The sequence below is a fragment of the Peromyscus maniculatus genome, chromosome 11 (genome assembly GCF_049852395.1).
Source record: "Peromyscus maniculatus bairdii isolate BWxNUB_F1_BW_parent chromosome 11, HU_Pman_BW_mat_3.1, whole genome shotgun sequence".
NCBI lineage: Eukaryota > Metazoa > Chordata > Mammalia > Rodentia > Cricetidae > Peromyscus > Peromyscus maniculatus.
In genome coordinates this window covers 96018746-96043093 of record NC_134862.1, presented here as the reverse complement: position 1 = coordinate 96043093, position 24348 = coordinate 96018746, and the positions used below count along the sequence as shown (strand labels likewise).

Below are 24348 nucleotides of genomic sequence, written 5' to 3'. Positions count from 1 at the left end.
AAATGAAAATAAAATCAGGGGAAACGTTCTAAAGAAAGATAGGGAGAGAGACCAAAGAGTGCAAACAGCAATGAGCATTTTAGTGGTAGCACTTAACAGTTTAACTGTAATGAGCATTATGTTACTAGGACCTACAAGATGCCTTCTTGTATGTTGTCAGGAGAATTCACATGGCACCTGACATCTTCTTTCTAGACATCTCCTTGGACAAGTTGAATAGTTCCTCTTCAGTCTTCTGAGGAATGACAGGCAATGGTCCTGATAATTGTTATGGCAGTGTGTGATGTCGCTTGGTCTTTATTACTGTGACCTAGTGCCTGACATAAACTAGTTAAGGGACAAATGACCTTTTGGGCTCTTGGTTTCAGTGGGGTCAGTTGGCTTTATGGCCTTGGGCAGCAGGAGCATGTGACAGATGAGATCCCTCATTTCATGAGAGCAGGAAGCAGAAAGTAGGATAGCAAACAACGATTATAACAAGGAAGGGGTTCCCATGACCAACACCCTCCAAACCATGTCCTGAAGGGGACTCCCACACAGCACAGGCTCCCTTCTAGACCCCAACTCAGGCACAAACCACACCCAAACACTTGTTTTCGCAGAGATACCCTTTACTAAGCAGGGAAGAAAAGTTAAAGTGGCTGCTTTCTGACTCAGGCAGAAAACAAGCAGCAAATGACCTTGCAGATGTCATTCTTAAGAGGAGAAGAAGGAGGAGATCTGTGTTAGAAGGGGCTAGGGTGGGGTGGTGAAGGAGACAGAGAATGAAGGAAAAGGAGAAGGGGACAAGGAGAGGGGCAGGGGCATTTGTCCTGGGGGACAAAGGACTGCCTCTGGATAGAGAGGAGACACACAGGCACATGGGCAAATGGCAGTTTATAAAGGTAAAGGGGGAACCCCTGTGTTAGGATGAGGTGTTTAATTTTAATTGGTTGTGTTAATTAGGTGAACCAAAGGGGGCTCCTGATTGCTGGACTTTGGTAGTCAGCCTCAGGAGGAAGAAGTGGCTAATAAGGGACTAGACCTTGGTGGCTAGCTTTAGGACTGTAATCTAAGGGTTTTTAGCGGGGCATAGGGAAAGGAGAAGGGCAAGGCCTGCCAGAGCCACATGCTGGAATGTGTCCCTTCCAGTCCTGTCTCCTAGTTTCCACAAACACCACAGATAGCAGCACCCTAAGCATTCAGATCATGACCAAATGAGGACGTTTCATGTGCAAACCCTGGCAAGTCCTTTTTCCAGCCTTTAATGTCAAGTTCCTCCAGACTGCTTCAGCCCACACGAATGTTCTCTCCATGTACTCCAAGTACTTCCCAGCCTGCTCTCATTGCCCAGTCCTAAACCAGCACCCAAGTTGGATGATTTGATTTGGATGTAGCAATGTACTGATTTGTTAGTTTATTTTTTAAACTTACTATATTTACTTTTGGGGTTGTGCTGGGAATGGAATCAGGGGTCTTTGGAGTGTGAGAATGTACTCACAGCTATGCCTCAAAGCCTTGTTTAAATTCTTGGTAGTCAAATAAGCCAAGATATTCTGCAGGCTTTAAGGATTTTGTCTTTCTTGGAATAGTCTTCCCAGCCAACAGTTATAAAATAACTCTTCATTTGCTTCTAACCTGATTAAAGTTTTACAGTATTTTTGCCCTATCTTGTGAGCACATTTATGCATATGTGTTGTTTAAGATGGATCAAAATATAATTGTCTCAATAGCATATGAAGAATAGACAACAAAAAAGAATAGGCTTCCTCCCCTTAATAGTTATTAAATATTACAGGATAATAAAAGAAAAGCATAAGGTTGCAAGGGAAGACAGATATAGTGGCTCACATCCATAATCCTTCTACTTAGGAAGATGAGGCAGGAGGATGACTATGAATTTGAGATTAGCCTCAAAACAAACAAGCAAAACTTTTAAAGGAAGTAGTAAAATTATCCATTTACTGATAATCCCATAAAGCACTCACAGAAAGGGATTTGGAAATGTGAAGTGAGACCAGGGTTGGTGGAACATACCTGAGACCCTGTAGCAGGAATCCTAGAGAGTCTTATTAATAAAATCAAACCCGGGGCCAGTTACTGGGGTGAAATGCTGGAAGATCAGAGAGACAGAACAAGCCACAGCTAACCTCACCTGGCCAACTGCTCAGCTGGACTTGTTTCCTCAGACTGGATGCTTCTGTGTCCTCATATCTGAATGGTTCTTAGCTGAACTGTGCTGCTCAAAACCTAAAAGCTTAACCAGCCAAATGCTTCTAGTTTCTGGTCTTCACGCCTTATATATCTTTCCTTTCAACCATCACTCCCTGAGATTAAAGGCGTGTGTCACCATGTCGTTTCCAATGTGGCCTTGAACTCACAGAGATCCAGAGGGATTCCTACCTCTGGAGTGCTAGGATTAAAGGTGTGAGTGCCACCATTTTCTAGCCTTTGTATTTAGTGGTTGTTCTGTCTCTGATCCCAAATAAATTTATTAGGGTGCACAATATTTTGGGGAACACAATACTACCACAAAACCTAAAACTGGGAAGGAAGGCAGAAGTGGGATGATAAGGAGGTAAGGGCTATCTCTAGATAGGTATGGAGTTTGAGAGTAGTGTGGGCTAAATGACAACCACCACCACTCAAAAAAGGGAGAAATAAAAATAAATAATATTACAGAATACAGGGCAATTCACAGTTAGGTAATATAAATTATAATTTGAAACTAAAACAGTACCATTTTTGATCACACCAATATACATGTAATTTGACTCAAAAAATGTCACTTTTTCTATTGTCCATGATAGACCCCAGACCCAGGGTACTACCTTCTCGAGGGGGCACCCCAAGAACCCAGACTCCAGTCCAGTTGATGCAACAGCACGATGTTTTTATTGAAGCGGCTGTACAGTCGGGCAAACTCTTGTCCTGGGAGCAAGAGTCACATCTTACTGTAGTCACATAGGTGCTTTTAAAGGAAAACCCCACAAAAACCACAAGATTACAATTCCCATACAATTTCGTTTTGATTGATTTATGTCTAGAGGCTAATTTCCCAAGATCATGATCTGATCACAGAGTGGGTACAGTCATGTCCGCATGCACATTCTTCCCAAAACCTCAAGGGGGGTATCAGGGTAGGAGTGGAGTTTCACAAAGGTCACAGTGGTCCTTCCTGGAACACCTGCAACTATCCCAGTCACAGTTAAGCACATCTCTTAACAGAAATCTTTTTATATTGTTACATTGTTACAGGGGTGGTTGAATCAGCTTGCCCTTGGACTAGATTTTCTTTTTAGTTCCTTATTTCCTGGCGCTTGGGGGTGTAAGCCTGAAGGGTTAGGGTCTTTCCATCCATATAAAAATGAACTTGTATGTATACAATTTGTATAAGATTACAAGATATTTTTACATATAATTCTTTTCATGCAAAGACATTCTTTAAAAAATTATTTTTGCAAGAAAAAACTGGTATCAATTTGTATCTTTTTATATGTATGGTATAGACACGGCAATTTTAAAGGGGATAAATCCCAGCACTCAGGAAGCAGAGGCAGGCGGATCTCTGAGTTTGAGGCCAGCCTGGTCTACAGAGTGAGTTCCAGGACAGGCTCCAAAGCTACACAAAGAAACCCTGTCTCGAAAAAAAAAAAAGTTTAAAGGGCATAATGGATTAGTGAGATGTCTCAGCTAGTAAAGGCTCCCATTTCCAAACATCACCATTTCCAGACCTGAGTGTGATTCCTAGGACCCACATGGTGGAAGGAGAGAGCTGACTCCTGTGAGCTGTCCTCTGACCTCTGCATCCTTGTCATGATGTGCACATGCACACACAAATGGAGGTTTCAAAAGCATCCATAAATAAATAAATTTTGCACATCATGACATGAAAAAAATCCTTGAGTAAAAATATATTTAGTCAATTTTAGAATGTAGGAATTTATAGAGTCCTAAAGTATGGATCTGGAAATAAACAAAGCAATCTATAAAGGTTTAGAGTTTGAAAATTGGAGGATGGGGGAGATTAGAGTCTTAGTAATTTCTATATTTTTCTGTGTTAGTTACATTTTTATATTTAGCATTAAGTAATCATAAACTATTTATGAAATAAGCAAATCAGTATGAAAAATATGTTATGAGAAAAAAAGGTTGTTTTGGAACCAAGATTAAATTGTGCATAAAGATATTGCTATTAGAAATCTTGGCCCTGACCTTGAAAAACTAGATTAAGTAAAATGTTTTTTTTTAATGATCTTTAGGCACCGTATAGTAACCAATGTAGGATTTGATCTCAAAGAGGCAAACAAATGAGATTAGCTAGATAACTTCCCTAGTTTGTTTGTTTCTGCCTGGAGATGAGTAATGTACAATTCTGATCTCTTCAAAGTGGAGCATGAGTATCTGGCTCTATTCAGTAAGTCTTGGGGAAACAAAAATATAGCAAACTTCACCTGTAAGCAGGAGTGAAAAAATTCCGTCAGTAGAAACAAACCCAGGAATATAAAATCGTACAATTAGATAAGGTTTTTTTAAGTTACTTTTCAAATGTATTTAAAAATCAAGAGGAAAGCATGAATATAACAACTTTATAAGAAATGAAAGAAAAACAAAACTTTTAGAAATTAAAAACAGTATTTGAAATTAAAATTTGCTAGAGGCGCTCTCTCTCTCTCTCGCTCTCTCTTTCTCTCTCTCTCTCTCTCTCTCTCTCTCTCTCTCTCCCTCTCTCTCTCTCTCTCTCTCTCTCTCTCTCTCTCTCTCATATCAAACTTAGAAGGTAAAAAGTTGCAAGTCCCAACTGATGATTCACTGCCCAAATTCTTCACACATCAGAATGTTCTCAATAGAACCTTAATCCAAGCATCAAAACCAGGACGTAGTAATTGTCAGCTTTTACTGCTGTTTCACTGTAAACCTCCAGCTTTGCCAGGTTACTTAATATTTTTAGAAGATATATGCATCCTGAAACAAAACCAGAGAATATCCTCACAATCTTTATAGCTAAAGGATCCTATGTGCCCACCACTGAAGAAGGACATTAGTTTCTAATGGTTGCTGTGGGAGGTGGTACCATTTTCTTCCTTGGTATAGTCACTGATAATTTACCTATGCTGTAGTAAATAACCCAACCCACAATCAGGCAAGCAACCCTAATTAAACACAGTGGGGTTTTTTGTTTATTTGTTTTGTTTGTTTGATTTTAGTTGGGAAAGGACTGTTTGGGAAGAAGAAGGATATCTGTGAGAAAGGGAAAGGAATCAGAAGGTAAAGGGAAGTGAAAAGTGATCAAAATTGTTTACATGTATGAAATTGTTAAAGAAAAAATAAAATGTTAAAGGATCCCATTTGTCCTGTCTTTCTTAGTTCTCTTGAATGTGGCATATTTTCTCTGTGTTTTTTTATGATTTTTTTTACCCTTTTGAATATTACAGGTTAGTTGTCTTACATTGTCTGGGTTTTTTCCCCTAATAAATACAGGGCACATATTTTGGGGAGGAAAGGCTTAGGAGTGACACTGTGATCTTCTCGCTGTACTGACCAATTTCATGTGGTCTTGAGTGGTTCTGTCACTGGTGGTATTTACTCATTTCAGCCATCTGACAAAGGAGATGACTATGGGACTTCCCCCTAGAATATTCTTTTTCCCATTTAATTAAGGGGTGTGTTTTAAAGCAGGTACTTGGAAATGGTATTTCCTAGTCCTCATCCAACTGTAAATGTACTTATTGTCAATGTGGGCTCATACTCTGTCCTAGCCAATGAGTCCCTTTTCTCTCCTTATTTTAATGCTGACCTTTGGCCAATGAGAACCATGTCATACTTTCTGCTGTGTCATGTTCACCACAAAACATCCCTGTTTTCTGACTAAAGAAAGTATTCCGGTCTCCTCACCACCCATTTTTCCAAAGAGACATTGTTCCTTTTAGTACGTTCACCTTGTCACTGGGAGTGTTTCTGGGTACTCTTACTCTTAATGGATGAAGCTAGGGACTGTGTATATATGTGCACTAAGACACATTTTACGGCGGTGTTGATTTCTGTGTCAGCCAGTGAAGATAGGAAAAGCCATCAGTTCGTTTTGAAAACTGTGTTTCTTATTCAGCATCCCGAGTTTCATTCTGTAGTGCTCTGTTGCTCCTAAACTCCTGAACGCCACCATTCCTCTTGTCTACATCCTAAAAAGCTGGTACCCCAGGAATGCACCAGCAGACCTGGCTTCTCTTCACTTTTCCAACTGTGAGAAGCCTGCCCTTCGTTTTCCAGATTATGCTCACTTTACTGGGCTCTTTTCCTTCTGTAGAACCAAACCCCTCTCACCACAGAGCGTACCCCGTCTCTGACGTAGATACCCCTCTTAATGCAGTCTGTCTGCCATGCTGAACTGTCATCTCCCTGCCAACTGGAATGCCTTTCCCAACCTTTGTGGTCTGAGTAGCTATGTTTCCTGCCCTCACAGGTAGACCCTTTCTTCGCCTTGCCGTGATCCCCCAAGCCAAGCTTCTTGTCATAGAACATTCCTTTCTGGGCACATATAATGACATCCTACCCGACTCAGCCACAGTATGTGGCTATTTTCCTTCCCCATGAAGACTCAACTAGCCCATATGCCTTTATCCCTTCGTAGATTTTCCAGCAGAGGCATATTTTTTCCATACCCATTTACTTCTGGATTTGTTTAGGAAATGAAGGGAAGTGAAGAAGAAGAGTAAATAAAAGATACTTCAGCATGCACTAATAATAGTCTTTGTGACAAACTGTGATATTTCCTGAGATCTAATATTGAGGTCCTTTCATCCCACATTCATTAACCTGTTAAATAACAACAACAATAGTAGTAAGAATATTAATGAGAAACAAAAATGGAGCTCCCAATTCCTAAGAGTAGTGCTGTTTGTTGGCATCAAGTGCCTTTTATCCCAACGTAATGATGATTATAACATAAAATATGGATTAAGTATAATTGCTCCCTTTAAGAAACTTAAAAACCACCAGGCCGTGGTGGTGCACACCTTTAATCTCAGCACTCGGGAGGCAGAGCCAGGCAGATCTCTGTGAGTTCAAGGCCAGCCTGGTCTACAAAGCGAGATCCAGGACAGGCACCAAAACTGCACAGAGAAACCCTGTCTCAAAAACCAAAAAGGAAAAAAAAAAGAAAGAAAAAAAAAAGAAACCTAAAAACCTTGAGGACTAGCAAAATTATATGCAAAACAGTCATTCTACACATCCACATATCTGACAACATAGGTCAGCCAATGTTGGAATATTATTCCTACAGTCTACAATCTAAAACAGTTATCCATTGTCTGGTAATGAAGAGGGAAGAGTATAGGGTTTGTAATCTTGTGTTTATTTATTCATAGCTAATATATGTGGGTCAGACGAAGTCCAGTCTGGAGATATGTAAAAACAATATTTGCATATTACTGGACAGATCTTTACCCATCTGCTCTTCTCATTTTTCTACTCACTGCCAGTTAATTCCTGGCCTCTGACGTGCACACATACTATTCAAAGTTACCATGCCTATAGCTGATGACAAGGCAACCAGAAACTTCCTGCTTCCTCTTGATGTTTTATTGCATTGCTGTTAATACTTGGGGTCCTTTATCATTATTAATTCATTCAGTATTCACTGTGATAACACTGATCATAATAAATTTATTTCAAATCCATGTAGATGTCATAATTTATTCACTGCTATAGGATTTACATTATAATCTGGAACTAATTATTTTACCATTAAAATAAAGTGTTACCCACAGTTTTTCATTTTAAATATAAAATGTCTAGTGGTTCATGACATGCTGTGTGAGCACTCAGTGTCCCAGTGCTAACCAAAGTATCTGTAAATTTCATTTGAAGAGTTATTTTAAAAGAACAACAGAAATACATCTATAGAAGTAAGATTTCAGTGCATAAGTAATATGTTGGTTACTAGTAATTTTTAGTGTTTCTTCCAATTTGTGCTATATGTATATATACTTATGAATATAGCACACCTTTTTTATTTATATACATTATTATTAATACTCCAGAAACAGATTAATTTGCCACTTGACTGGTATCACCAGGAGAGATTTAAAAAAAAACTCAAACTGCTGTGGACTTGACTGCTTATGTTCTTTGTGTGGTGACAGAAGGAAATGATGAATGCAATGTGCAGTATATTAACTAATGTGTGGACTCTAAAAGGTATTACGGGAGGCTGTGCACCTTATGCCCATCTCTCTTTGTTGCAGAGGCAGACATCTGCTGACTGTTGATAGAGAGCAGGAAAAAATGTTTCAGTCATTTAACAGACTGTATTAAAATGAGAAGTAGATCTAGTAGAATCACATTAGATGTTAATGGTAAATGGCTAATAGGAAGAGTCAGCTTTATCCTATATCTTGGGCTTTATCTCATAGCTACCTTGTTGAATGGAATTATCTCTGCATTCTTCTTTGAGCTCCCTGCTCTAATGGACACTGTAATTCTGTGTCCTTGTTGTGTGTGTCATAAATGACATTTTATATGCTTCCCCATCACATCATGCTATTAACTTGGATATAATTTTAAAAGAAGAATGAAAAACTTCCCCTTACCCTGTAGCCCCTTGCATAGTAATCTTGTTGCCATGGTTTCCCATAGCATTTGATGCTTGCCAATCAAGTACCCAATCAATTCCTTTTTTGATGTATTTCCAGTCACTTCTATGACACAGCATTGTATTTTTTATCTTATACTTGAGCCAGTTTTTTCCTTATTTAGTTTCACTCTAAACTTTCATAAAACAAAGATTGTAACCTATGGAGATGTGTGGTTCACTGTCAGAATGATTATACTGTATTCCAAGAATTCTGTATCTATAGTATTACATATCCTACTCTGAAAGTCCCAGTCTTCTGCCTTCATTTCCAGTCTTGCATGCCTTCCTTCATTTCTTCCCTCCACTCTCTATTTCTTGTCACATTTTGTCAGCTCCTCCAATGTAACAGATACTTTACTATGTATGGAAAATAGATAGGTGTAGAATGTGAGCCCAGCCTTGAAGGCTTGACGAATAAACGTGTTATCATTGGTATGTAGAAGGCTTTAAGCATGCAGATTAATCTTCCTGGAGGTTGTAGTTAGAAAACCAATTCAAAGAGTTACTGCAGTCTAAGGGTGAGGAGAGCATGGTTTGTTCAGGGAATGAATGGAACAGAAGACTCCCTAGTTGAGGAGATTGTGTCTGGGAATGAATGGAACAGAAGACTCCCTAGATGGCAGACCGAGGAGGTTTTGTTTGGTATTCTAGATGCTGTGACTTCATTCAGAAGTTTTAAGATGTCATCTGGGGTTGGATTTTTAAAGCACTCAAGGAAACAATGGCATGCTTAGATTTGTTTTTAAAAGATGATTTAAGAGACCAGTAAGGTGACTCAACAGAAACTTGCCATGTCTGAAATGAAGATCTGAATCCATCCTCAGGATCCATAGGATAGGAAAGAACTGATTGTAACACGAATTGCTAAAAGGCCTTATTAATAATAATAAAAAAAACAGAGCCAGATATTGGGGTGAAAGCTGAATGATCAGAGAGCAAGCCAGCCACATCTTAACTCTAGGAAATCCTCAGCCAAAGAGAGAGCTACTTCCTGTATACTCATGCCTTATAACCTTATATACCTTTCTGTGCTCTGCCATCTTACTTTCTCTCTCTGCACAGCTACATCACTTCCTGTGTATCTGTACAGACCTCTATGGTAAACTAGTGCTGGAATTAAAAGCATGTTCTACCATGCCTGGCTGTGTTCCCCTTGTGGCCTTGAACTCAGAAATCTGGATGAATCTCGGTCTCCTGAATGCTAGGATTAAAGGAATTACCTAACTTCTATGTTTAATATAGTGGCTGGTTTTTCCCTCTGATTCCCAGATAAGCTTTATTGGGGTGCACAATTAAAATATCACAACTGATGCCTTCAAATTGTCCTCTGGCCTGCATTTACTGCTCCCCATCCCCAATAAAAATAAGTAAATAATGCTATAAAATGTTTTTTATTTATTTTATTTTATTTTATTTTACAATACTATTCAGTTCTACATAACAGCCACAGATTCCCTTGTTCTCCCCCTCCCTGCCCTCCTCCCCTTACCCCCAGCCCACCCCCCATTCCTACCTCCTCCAGAGCAAGGCCTCCCTCGAGGACTGAGATCGACCTGATAGACTCAGTTAGGCAGGCCCAGTCCCCTCCTCCCAGATTGAGCCAAGCGTCCCTGCATAAGTCCCAGGTTTCAAACAGCTAACTCATGCAATGAGCCCAGGACCTGGTACCACTGCCTAGGTGCCTCCCAAACAGATCAAGCCAATCAACTGTCTCACCTATTCAGAGGGCCTGATCCAGTTGGGGGCCCCTCAGCCTTTGGTTCATAGTTCATGTGTTTCCATTCGTTTGGCTATTTGTCCCTGTGCTTTATCCAACCTTGGTTTCAACAATTCTCGCTCATATAAACCCTTCTCTTGCTCGCTAATTAGACTCCCAGCGCTCCACCCGGGGCCTAGCCGTGGATGTCTGCATCCAGATTCCTCAGTCCTTGGATGGGGTTTCTGGCACAACTATTAGGGTGTTTGGCCATCCCATCACCAGAGTAGGTCAGTCCTGGCTGTTTCTCGACCATTGCCAGCAGTCTTTTGTGGGGGTATCTTTGTGGATTTCTGTGGGCCTCTTTAGCACTTTGTTTCTTCCTTTTCTCATGTGGTCTTCATTTACCCTGGTCTCCTATTCCTTGTTCTCCCTCTCTGTTCTTGATCCAGCTGGGATCTCCCGCTCTCTTTCCCTCGACCCTCGCCTTTCATTGCTCCGACTCATGTCCAGGTTGTTCATGTAGCTCTCAGCCATTTCTCCATCATTGGGTGATCCTCGTGTCTTTCTTGGGGTCCTGTTTTCCAGGTAGCCTCATTGGTGATGTGAGTAGCAGTCCAGTCATCCTTGTTCCACATCTAGTATCCTCCTATGAGTGAGTACATACCATATTTGTCTTTCTAACTCTGGGTTACCTCACTCAGGATGATTTTTTTTCTAGATCCATCCATTTGCCTGCAAACCTCAAAGATCATTCATCCCAGGGGTGGTAACACATGCTTCCCATCCTGTGGAGCATTGGGCAAGAGGATCCATAATTTTAGGCTGGGACTACACAAGGAGACCTTGTTCCAAAAAAGAAAACCTTTTAATTGGTAGATTAGATAAAAGACTAGAGTGGGAAAGACCATTTGGGAAATAAGACTTTTGTGACTAATTAGTTTTAAAAAGGTGAAGTCTGAACCAATGCTGACTATTGCCTCCCAGTCTGATGGGAGCCATTGTTTTGATAACACTGCCATTTTTGACAAAAAGCTGCTTCAAATGAATAGCAATGAGCATGTTTCTGGAGAAGCGGTTTGAGACATGTTTCTTTGCCTATGTTGAATCCAAGGCACCTAAGGAGTAATCCCAACACTGGCATTTCAGATACAGTGCTTAGGAGTGCTGCCCCTTTGAGAACCTGTCAATTGATTCTTTTAATCCCTTCTTCCCCTGTTCTTTCCTACAAACAATCTCTTCCACTTGTGAATTTATTTTTTACCTTTTAATATAGTATTTGATTCTTCACTTGTTTTAATTAATGTTGTTATCTTCAGGAATATTAGTTTCAAAGCTTATATACATATAATGTGCATATGTATGTCTTTGAGAAGCATACTAGCTTACACACAGTTTTTATGTGGTAAATAACTTTGAATTAATGAATAACTTATTGGCCAACTAGTATTTGTTTTCCTGTAAGCTTCAGAGATAGCATTTTTAAAATAATATGATAATAAGTAAATAGATAATATTTATTTGTGGACTTGGAGAGATGGCTCAGTGGTTAAGAGAAATTGCTGCTCTTGCAAAGGACCCAGGTTTGGTTGGCAGCTCCTACATTAGACAGTTGACAACTACCTATAGCTCCAGTTCCAGGTGTCCTCCATGGGTACCTGCACCCACATAGAGTACATACACTCAAGAATATACACATAAAGTAAAAATTCATTTTAAAAATCTTCACTTATTGTTTTTTTAATTGGGGTATTGCTGTGTTATTCGGGTAGACTTTGAGAGCCTGGAGTGCAGCAATTCAGGTCTCCTTTTCCCAACCTGCTGAATGTTAGGACTCCAGGACACTGGTGTTTGGTCCTGGAATACTAAGTTCTGGCTCTGAGTTGATACTATTCACCACTCTTTACCCTAGGTTCTCTATGCTGTGCCTATGGTATTTTGACTGAAATTAAAAAAAAAAACCTAATTTAAGATTAAGAAACTTGACCAATAATTCTCTTAAACTTAAAAATTGACTCATAGTTTTCTAAGAGATTGTATAAGATTCTTTCATTTTCCTACTTTAATGGCAAAAGCATTGTGTGGCTACTATATAGTAACTTAATGAATCAATGGTTACTAAAATTCTCCTTTCAGGTTTCATTCTCGAATTCTGGGTTCTGCAGAGAATTACATTTCTGGATGTGTAGTATCATATGTGTTCTGTTAAACAACTTCTTATAAATATGAGAACATAAATACTATGCTGTATATTTCCCATTAGTATGCTTTATCTACCATTTCAGATGTATCGATATACTTAATTTTCTACAAGAATATAATTGCATTCCCTGTTATTTCTGTACCAGTCTATCTTTGATTAGATTGCTCTTCCTGTTTCAATGTTTAGTAGCTACAATATGAAAACACAGCTCTACGAACAATCGTTTGGTATAGTCAGCAAATATTGGCCTTGGCGGGGTGAAAAGATAGCTGGTGTGAGCTCAGCTAATCATGTTTCATTGCACTGTCCCAGTGGATTCCATCCATAGATAATAAATTTTAGAGGTAATACCCTACAACCAGATCCGTTATATTCCAGGAAGCTATCAAGAATGGCAGAGTTTGCAACTAAGCTTCATTTTGTGGCATTAAGAGGTGACTGAGGCTCTCAATGTTAGAGCCAGCATCACAGGCTACCAGCTCTGAAACCTGGGAGTGTGTCCTTCCTACTTAATACCTGTAGCAATTCCACACAATGCTCACTTCCTTCTGAATAAAAACACTTGATAAAAATAATACAAAGCTACTTTTAATCCTGTTTTTGGGGTTGAAGGGTAATTGTTGCTCTACAAAATGTAAGAATGTTTATTGCCATGAAAAATGAACTTTCCTTTTTTGAGACAGAGTCTCACTGAGTAGAATCCATCTGTCTCAGCTTTTTACACTCACACCATGCTCATGCGGATATGTATTTGTACGATCACTTTGAAAACATATGCAAAGTAATGGAGAGGTAACTAAGCTCTTGAAGCCCTGAGTTCAGTCCTCAGCTCCCATGTAAAGATGCCAGGTGTAGTGGTGCAGCTAGTAATCTCAGTGTGGGGCAGCAGCAGGCAGAGATTCTTGGGGCTGGCTGATCAACCATCCTAGCCTACTCATCCAGCCCCAGACAGTGAGAAACCCTGCTCCAAAACAGGCTGGCACCTGAGGGACAACACTTGAGATTGACCACTGGCCTCTTCACATATACACACTTGCATGTGTAACCGCACCTCCATGAGAACACATAAATGCACACAAAGACACACAAAATGTAGAATATGTTCAATGTTTTTTCCAATTCTGTGATTTATTTTTATAAAAGCCTTTACTTCACAATATGAAAAACTGTCCTGAAATAATATATATTTTTCTCTATTAATCTATTTGTTTAAATTATTTGCTTTCAAAGTTAATATTTCTTGTCTTTAATGGTTTATGTGTTTGATATCCTGTCTTTGAAATAACTTATCAGATTTGTGGTTGTGTGCTATTACTGTTGGAGCTTTGCAAATTGATAATGTAAAAATCTAAGTTTACTTTGTTTTTAATCTATCAAATTCAAATATAATTGCTTTCCTATTGTTTGACCTTAGTGGCAATGCTGTGGTTTACCTATATATAACCTGGGTTATCTGTCATCGGTGCTTAGATACACATGACTGTTGGGCACCCTTGATGTGTCTTTGTAGATATGCTTCTGTGCACAGATGTGTACTTTAACTGTATCTGAAAGCTGTGAGAGGGAGAGGACTAACAGATGGAGAGAGTAGTTTGTATTCCTATCAGCTTGTGGTTCTTGATTACCACTTTAATTGAAGGTAATGCACAGGGTGTGTCTTTTTACATTACTTTTTAAATTTCATGTATATGTGCTCTATTTACATCATTTCCTATCCCTCTAACACTTCTTGTGTCTTCCCTACTCCCTCTCAAATGCATGGTCTCTTTTTTGTTTTTTTTTTTAAACATACACATATATGAACAAATTATATAATTACAACCACTGGTCCATCTAGTTTTGTTCATATGCATAGGTTTTTAGGGCTGACCACTTAGTACTGGATAAACAGTTAAGTGGTTCATCCTTGTGGAAGACTGATTCTCCCTCTCTCAGCAGTCACTCATTGCTTATAGCTGTTCCTCTGAAGGTGAACGCCCCTGCATTCCTGTTGGCCAGGCTATCTGAATCAATGAGCTTCAGGTCCAGTGACTCTGTGTTAAAAAAATAAAGGGTGATTGATGAAGAACATATGCCAACCTCTAGATGCTACATATACATATATCCACCTGAACATGGGTGGTCATATGCACATACCTACAGAAACCTAGTCAACAAAAAAGAAGTGTCGCCATGTTACCTACTGTGTTCATTCAGCAAAGATGAGGTACTAACTGTATGCCAACCATCTTCTAAAAAATATATTCTGTAGTCCATAGCCCACTGTGCTATTACTTTATCAATTGGCAGTGGAAAGACAAGATACTTTTGACATCAATTAGAATCAATACAGAAAGATGTCTTGACTCAACTTTTCTCATTGTAAGTCAGTAAAACCTAAGAATTAAGTTTCTTGTTTTTTTTTATAAGCCTGCAACATACTCACTGAATTCTTTAATATAAGCCAGCTTGTAACAGAGTAGGTATTTTATGATAGATTCATTTGAATTAAAGGCAGTACATTTAACTGATGAGTGAGTTAAATATGCAGGCATTTGCTTTGCATGATACATGTGTAGTGACATTTAAACCATAAGTTCAAATAATTATGTTTTTAAAATACTGACAAAGTAGCACATTGTTTTTCATTCCCTAATAAAAAATTGCTACCAAATTAATTAGTAGCATAACAGATGATTATAAAAATAAAATAGGCAAAGCTGTTGAAAGCTCATGGCTTCTCAGAGAAAGGTTAATTTTTAAAACTCATTTTTTGAAATGTGTTTTTCTTAATTTAGTATTTTAATTTCTTTAAAATGACATGTGAGTTGTAATTACCATCTTAGAAGAAATTGAAAATTAAGGTTAACAGGTTGATTTGCCTTAGAATTACATTAGTTACTAATGAAATAATTTAAAATATGTTTTAGTACCATTGACGAGTTTAGAAAGAAAGAGAATGATGCGGCTGTGACAATCCAGAGCTGGTTCCGTGGGTGCCAAGTCCGGGCATACATCAGGTACATAAATTTACCATAGAAATCTCATTTACAAACCAAAGTGCATGCCTCAGAGAATCACAAGTTGTTTATGTAGCATTTATTTCAGATAACCTCTTATTTCTCTCAGCAATGAAGTCATTAAGTTTATGTTGTCCCTATAAAAGAGATACAGAATACTTCTGATTATTTCTTACTGATATGTGAATTATATCTGCCATATGTACACCTTAAACAGTTTTCAATATTGTAAGTACATTTGTTCAGATATCTCCCCCAAAAAAGTTCCCTATGAAGTGTATTTATAGTAACCAATCAACTGATGGGGCAGGAAAGGGACAGGGGAAGAGGAATCTTGTTATTTCTCAACATGCTGGTTGATGCAAGCAACGATGTTAAAATGATGATATTCTAATCATAAAAATGATGGATCTACCCCATCTTAATTCCTCTCATGCTTTTCTTTGGTGTTCAAAGCAATTTTTAAATGTTCTCTTTGATTCTAAGTCAGGGTAGGCAGTAAAGGCTGCCCAGCAGCACAGGGCCTGCCTGGTATACACAAGGTCCTAAATTCAATCCTGGTGGCATACCTCACATGTGAACAGATATTTTCCTAGGTAAGTTAGAAGAAGAATATGCCTGACCTATAATAACCCCGAAAGCTGGCTGAGGAGTACACTTCACAACACTTCCTTATTTTACCCAGAGCTGTAAATTACAATTTGTAAAGTAAGTCCTCTATTTTCACCTCAGTGCAATCTAGAAACATGGCCATGAAGACCATTCTTTAAGTTCACTTTACTCATGTGATGCCTCAGAAACCCTGGAGAATATGAGAAAACACAAGGGTACATGTTTGTTGACATAAGAACTATTTTTCCCAAGTTCTTAACATGATTTTCATCAATAATTCCTCCGTCATTTCTCAACATATCAACTGAACTGTTCATAGTACACAATTATATTTTATCTGTGCCTGGTAGCACAAGCCTGTCCCTAGCTATTTGTGAGACTAAGCCAGGAAAACTGCAAGTTCAACGATAACCTGGGCTACAAGCTGAGTTCAAGGGAAGCCAGGGTATCCCAGTGTACACCTGAGTCAGTGTTAGGAATGTAGGTCTGTGGTAGAACACTTGCTTGGCATGTGAGAAACCCTAGAGTCAATACACACACACACACACACACACACACACACACACACACACACACACACACACGGGGTGGGGGTTGAAAATAAAATAATAAGGCCTGAAAATTATTGAAGTTAAATAATATCCAATTATAAGCCCAAGAGGAAGAATAAACATTATTTAGTGCTCTTTTTCTCTATGTGGTTAGTAATCTCCCAGAGTAAGTTCTCATTCTTTAAAATAGCACCTTCCCAGATGTGTAACGCTTAGTTGTGGCTGACAGCTGAGGAGGGTATATTGTTGCAAGGAAGGCAGTTTGGAGGGCATATGACACAGCATGGTCACAAGACCCAAGGGCAGCTGATAAATCACCCATTTGTCCCCAAACCCAGCTGTAGGACAGGGCTCATGGGGGAGTCCTAGCTCTACCGTGATAAGGTTTGCCGTTAGGAAATCTGAGCGACAATGAGCCTCATTTTCTCCAAGGGTGAAATGCCAGGCTCTTTCTGCCGACTCTGGCAGACAACACCTTTTCTGGCTGAGAACTCATCTTAAGGTGAAAAAAAAGCTTTTATGGTCAAGGGAAAAAAGTTTACATAGAGTCAGGCATGGTAGGACATGTATCTCTGTAATCTGAGTCCTTGAGAGGGTCTCCACATGCCCAAGGCAAGCTGGGCTTACATAATGAGTTGCAGACCAGTCATTAAGACTTTGTATCAATGGGAAAAGAAACAAGATAAAGTAGAAACAATAAAAATAAAATGAAGATACATAGAACCTTAAATTTGAGTTTACCTTGTGAATTATAGAACAATATTTTTAAGAATGAAGAACATCTTGGTTTTGATGAACGCATACTAATACACATATTTTCATTGTAGGCACTTGAACAGGGTAGTGACAATTATACAAAAGTGGTGGAGAAGTTACTTAGGCAGAAAACATTACCAACTTATTGTTGAGGTAAATATAAACTTTATATTATGCCAAGATTTGAGTTATTCAACATTCTGTAAGATGTATTTTTACATGTAGTTTAGAAATTACTTATGACAAATAGTTATAAATGAACTGTTACTGTTTAAAATGTCCCCCAGAAGTCTCATGTACTGAAGGCTTGTGGTGGTGCTAGTTTGGAAAATTCTGGAAACTTTAAGAGGTAGGGTCCAACTGAAGGAAAGTCGCTTGGAGTATGTCTTTGGGAACTGTCTTGTTCTAGCCCTCACCTCTATTCCTCCTCCTTCCTTCCCCATCTGCCTTCCCTCGACCTCCCTTTCTCTGCTTCCCGGCCCCATTCAGGGATCAATTTTGTGCCTGTCTGCTGTGCATTTCTACCTGATCATGGCCCAGAAACAATGGTGCCCATTGATCATTAGACCAAAACCTCAAAAACCATGGGCCAAAGCAAATCCTGGCTTTTAAATGGGCTTCCTCTGGCTGTGCCAATGCATAGAGGAGAGCACAAGGTCAAATCTGACCTTAATTTTGCAAAGGAGGCTTTTCTAAGAAACTTATTTTTTTTCCATAAGTGATTAACTTCATTGTACATAAACCATATTAGCTATTTTAATCTTAATACCTTTCACTTTGCACATTTAGGAGACTTATGTGTTGATGAATATCTGGATGTTCTAGTAAGGTCTTTGCAAGCAGGCACGTATCTTATTCTTGAATCTCCCCCATTGTCAATGACTGTCTCCTCTGACAGGCAGTCAACAAGCTCATAAAGCTGTTAGCTAGGTAAATGCAGACAAGGCTTCCCTCCATTCTCCCCTTAATACTTTCTACAAAGTAGTTTTATAGGTAAATGAGATTTCAAAAATCAGTAAATAAGGCTAGTAGATAAAGCTCTTGTCCCCAAACCTGATTCCTGAGGTCAATCTGCACAACCCACATGGTGAAGGAGAGGACTGATCCTTCAAGCAGTGCTCTGACCTCCCATGCCTGCTATTGAACACATATGCATACATACAAATAAAGAAATAAATGTTATTTTCAAAAATTTTAAAGAAATTATTTTTAAATGAATAAATAATACTTCCAATAGGACTTAATTGAATATTTACATATTTGTAAATATATCACTATATATTTGAAATTGGTTTGATAAGCATCAAATGATTGCAGGATGTCTTTATGCTGGTTGGTAATTTACAAGTTGTAGCTTGAGTTTTCCTGCCTTGCCCACAGTCAGGACAAATCTCTCTCACCCACCAGTCCCACAGCCGCTCAGACCCAACCAAGTAAACACAGAGACTTATTTTGCTTCAAACTGTATGGCCGTGGCAGGCTTCTTGTTAACTGTTCTTATATCTTAAATTAACCCATTTCTATAAATCTATACCTTGCCACGTGGCTTGTGGCTTACCAGTGTCTTTACATGCTGCTTGTCATGGTGGTGGCTGGCAGTGACTCCTTCTGCCTTCCTTTTCTTTCTTTTCTCCTCTCTGTTAGTCCCGTCTATACTTCCTGCCTAGCCACGGCCAATCAGGTTTTATTTATTGACCAATCAGAGCAACTTGACATACAGACCACAACCAAGTGCAGAACATTTCAGACACTTGCACTCAGGCCCATGGTCCTAATCATCCTCTATGTGGACCTGCTGGGTAAAGCCACGAGGAACCCAAGAAGGGCTCCCACAGGACATACAGAACATCCCACAGCAACAAGTAAATGCTATTTGCCAGGCATTTTGCAAATTTATATATCAATATGCTCTTTAAAACTTGGCTTTTATGATACCCATTTGGCAGGCTGTGCAAGCAAGGCAGAGACTTGCCTGTGTGTGCTTGAAGCCATAGTCACATATGTACAACCTTAGGCAGTTGTCACTGTTTTACACGTGTGACCACTTTGATCATTGCTGACATCCTGCATTGACCTTCTGCCAGGACACTCAGTGTGCCTCGTTGTTGCTGTAATCTCCCCCCAAGATGCTTAGCACATACTATCTTATGAACCTTTTTGTGAATGGACAGACAGTGAAAAATAATTTTTTAAGCGACATTATTGCTGTTCCTTTATTAAGAAGCAAAGATAACCTGGATCTGACTGGTCATTGGTTTGATTACACCATGTCTAACTTCTTTCATCAATTGATTTTGATAAATGCACTATTCGAAATATAAGCCTTTGAATTAGTCAAATGCCTGTTTCTGTTGGTGTCTTACATTTTAGATAAGAAACTTAGGAAGAATATTTACAAATCCATAATTCCCTACTTGTTTCACCTGCCAGGCCAGAGAGGTTCTTTTATTTTTCAGATTGAATGCCAGGAACTTTGGCAATTACCTTTTGTTTAGTATATATTTGAATAGCCATTATGGTTGATTTTAAATTGTATGGAGGTGGAGTTCTGCTTCTATCTGAACTTAATTATGCTACTTCAATGGAGAACTTTATTTCATACTTGAACCCATTTTGTCCTTCACAGTGGAAAAAATGTCAACATTCTCCTAGTCTTTTCTGTCAAACACGTTTCTTTTTTTTTTTTTTTTTTTTTTTTTTTTTTTGGTTTTTCGAGACAGGGTTTCTCTGTGTAGCTTTGCGCCTTTCCTGGAGCTCACTTGGTAGCCCAGGCTGGCCTCGAACTCACAGAGATCCGCCTGCCTCCGCCTCCTGAGTGCTGGGATTAAAGGCGTGCGCCACCAACGCCCGGCAAACACGTTTCTTTTGATGTCTTTTAGTGCTGTATTTTAAACCCAACTTTGCTGTCTCCCTTTTCTTCCCAGTTTTGATATCTGGCTTTCCTTTAAAAAATTCACTGTACCTTTATTGATATTTAAGGCCATTTAAAAAGTAATTTTGAAGCAATTTTAGGTGTATAGAAAAGTTACAAATAGGTACAAAATACTTCCATACAGTAATCACTCGGGTTTCTGCTCTTAGAGAAAGGAGTTCATATTATTACTTTCTTGTCTCTCAAACTTTTTCTTTTATCTCTATATACATATTGCTTTGTTATGTGCATTTGTATGCATATTTGTATCTGTGGGAATACATATGCATGCATTTAGAGGCCAGAGGACCTCATATCATTTCTCCTATGTCTACCTTTTCTTGAGACATGTATAGATAACAACTGTGTATATGGACAGTTAATGCAGTCTCTGGAGGGTGAGGAAATGACCCTTGAACTTAACCTTGGTATGGTGATATTTTATTTGTACTGAAATGTGATTTTATTTGTATGGTAATAAATAAAGTTGCCTGGGGGTCAGAGCTAATAGCAAGCCATAGCAGAGCCGGGCGTTGGTGGTGCATGCCTTTAATCCCAGCACTTAGCAGGCAGAGCTAGGTAGATCTCTGTGTGGTCAAGGATACAGCCAGCATTGGAGACACATGCCTTTAATCTCAATACCAACCATAGAAGACCTGGAGTTCTCTACAGACAGGCAGTGATGAGGCAGTCATGTGACTGGTTTTACAACCAATGAGAAGGCAGAGCAGAAAGTCTATATAAAGACAGACAGGAAGTAGGTCTCTTTCAGAGAGGTCTCTTGGCTGAAGAGGCTAGCTGCAGCAGGCAGGTAAGGCTCTTAGCTCTGATCTCTTGGCTTTCTTCTTTGCATTGGCTCTGTGTTTCTTATTTAATAAGACGGTTGGTTACATCTACACCTTGGAGAAAACAGTGTGAATGAAATTTTGGGGGATGAGCTTAGAATTGGAAACAGTGAAAACAGTGTGGATGCTGATCACATGGCACAGGGAGTATGGAGAAGAGCAGGTTGGTGAGGACTAGATGTGACCTTCAAAATATAGTTCTCTGCCTTTTAATGGGAAACTTACAGCAACTTACTGCATTCACCTACTCCTAGGAATGTTTTGTGAAGTGAAACATACAGATGATCTCTTCCTTCATGTTTTAGATGGTTCAAAATCATTCCCACTTTACCTCAACCTTCTCCTACTGGCTTGAGACTAGGCTGTATGTTGTGAGCTGATGGGACATAGGTTACACCACAGCTGACATTTATGAGGCTTCTTGCTCTTCTGTCACAAGACCTCACTACTAGACTGCTGCTTCTGCACTAGGCCTGAGATGGAGAGCCATGGAACAAGACAGAACTTTCACTCACATGAGAGAGAAACCATTTTTGTTTCATAACTTTCTAACATAATTACATTTTCACCTCAGCAAACTCCCTGATAACCCAAGTAAGTTCTTTATGAGACAGGATACTCAGGCTTGGAGAACTATATTCAGAGGGTTGTTAGTTTATGCTAATGTCAGGACATATCCGTGTGATGATCTTTTAAGGCATTGGTCCTGCCTCAGCAGACAGTTGGGTCCATCATAACTAGTATTCAACAGACATCTTTTAAACTGAGCAGTTGGATGGGAGCCTAGATTAAGGATCGCAGAGGTGAAGGTTTCATAGTCGTTATTATTAATGACAGCATCTTCCACCTCATGAAAAAGGTGTCCAAGCAAGAGAGCAGTATATAAAGAGATGGACTTTAGTTAAAGATGAGAATGAGCAGAAGGGTGTGTGGGGGACATCTTTAATCCTAGCATTTTAGGAGAAAGAAGCAGGCAGCAGATCTCTGTGAGTTCTAGGCTGGCCTGGTCTGCATAGTGAGTTCCAGGATATCCAGGGCTATGTAAAGAGCCTTGCCTCAAAAATAAAAAGCAACTGGGAATGAGCATCAGGGAACAGAGTGGCCTAGTCTTGCCTGGAGCTGCCATCAAGGGAAAGACCAAATCCTGAGGTTTTTATAGGCTGTTGTTTCAAAGAGACATTTCCTCAAAATATTACTACACCAGAATATTTTTTTCTAGATTTTAAATAATTCTATGACACCAAAACAGGTTATCAAGTCCTGCAGTATCATGTGTCCCCCACTCCAGTGGCTTTTGTAGTCTCCTAAGAGCAGAGCTACTCCAGCTTCTCTTGTGATTAAACAAACCCCAGCCTCCTGCCTGCCTGTTTTTGTCACCATCTGTTTCAGCATGCCTAGTGACTTGCTTTAGTTTCTGGCAGTCTCTCTACCTGTTGGATATCTTGGACTCCAGCACCTTTGGTTCACAATGATAGGAACACATTCATACTACAGAGGATTCTCTGAATCTTTTAACAACCTCTTTATGTCATTGTGTTCTGTGACTTCACCCATGGTTAACTTCAGTTGGATACTTAGTGGTACTGATGTTTGGGACAGTAGCTGCCTCCTCTTTGTCCTCCTTGTCTTCCTCTGTCTTATTCTCCTCCTCCATTGTGGAAACCACGATTCTATTATTTTTCATTCTTTGAAATTTTCATACATGCATATAGTGTGGCTTGATCAAATCCACTTTTCACTAATCTCCTGCAACTCCCCCAGGATCCTCTCAACCATTGTGAATGAGATTATTTCCTTGATTTCTTTTCAGTATGTCTGTTGTCAGTGCATAGGATAGCTATTGGCTTTTGTTCATTAATTTAATATACTTCCTCTTTGCTGAGATTATTTATTAGCACTGAGATTTTTTGGGTCTGTTATGTACAGAACCCAATCCTCTGGAAATAGATTCCTTAACTTCTTCTTTTCCTGTTTTTTGTTTGTTTGTTTTTTTACTTATTTATTTCTTTCCATTTCCTGTTCTTGCCTTATTGCTCTAGCTAAGACATCAAGTACTATATTGTATAGAAGACAGTGGGCATCCTTATCTGGTTCCTAACATTAGTGGGAATGTTTTGAGTTTTTCTCCATTTAGTGTGATGTTGGAGGTAGGTTGTTATGTATACTGAGGTGTACTCCTTCCATCTATATTCTCTCCATGACTTTTATCATGGAGAGATGCTAGATTTTTTTCAAAGACCATTTCTCTAATAGATGATCATGTGGTTTCTGTCTTTTAGTCCACTTGTGTGATAAGTGTAATTTGTTGACTTATATATATTGAAACAGACCTGCATCATTGGGATTTACTAAACTTGGTCATAATGAATGATCTTTTTATATGATCTCAAATTTGGTTTGCTAGCATTTTACTGTGTTCCTCAAGGAAAATGGGCCACAACTTTCATTTTCTTTTTCTTTTTCCCTTCCTCTCTCTTCCTTTCTTTCTTTCTTTCCCTCCCTCTCTCCCTCCCTTTTTCTTCCCTCCTTCCCTCCCACCCTCCCTCCCTTCTTTCCTTCTCTTTCTTCCTTCCTTCCTTCCTTCCTTGCTTCCTTGCTTCCTTCTCTCTCTCTCTCTCTCTCTCTCTCTCTCTCTCTCTCTCTCTCTCTCTCTCTCTCTCTCTCCCTTTATCTGTACTGGGACACAGGAATTCTGGCCTCATGAAAACAGTTCAGAAGCCTTCCTTCCTTTCATATTTTATGGAATAACTTGAGTAGTGTTGGTGTTGGTTCTTTGACATTCTGGTGGCACTTTGCAGAAGCCCCATCTGGTCCTGTGTTTTTTGTTTGTTTGTTTTATAGCTGAGAGACTTTTTATTACTGCTTTGATTACATTGTTGGCTATGATAAGTTATTTATTTCATCTTGGTTTGATTTTTGTATGCTTTACACATCTAGAAAATTTCAATTTCTTTTAGATTTTCAAATTTATCAGAAGAGAAAAAATTTAAACATGTTATGATTCTCTGAATTTCATTGGTATGTGTTGTAATGACTCCTTTTTATTTCTATTTTTTTAAGTTTTATTATTTTGGGTTTTCTCTGTTTTGGGTTAATTTGGCTAAAAGTTTGCCAGTCTTATCTTTTCAAAGGGCCAATTTTTCATTGATTCTTTGTATTGTTTT

The 24348-nt window shown here is 39.0% G+C and overlaps 1 protein-coding gene across 1 annotated transcript in view; it reads left to right on the top strand.

The window, feature by feature from the left end:
• Positions 1-24348, top strand: part of Spata17 (spermatogenesis associated 17) — a 177154-nt gene that overhangs the window by 8929 nt on the left and 143877 nt on the right. The window contains 2 exon segments of the mRNA XM_042258816.2: positions 15420-15509; positions 17500-17581. Of these exon segments, the coding sequence (XP_042114750.2) occupies positions 15420-15509; positions 17500-17581 (172 nt within the window).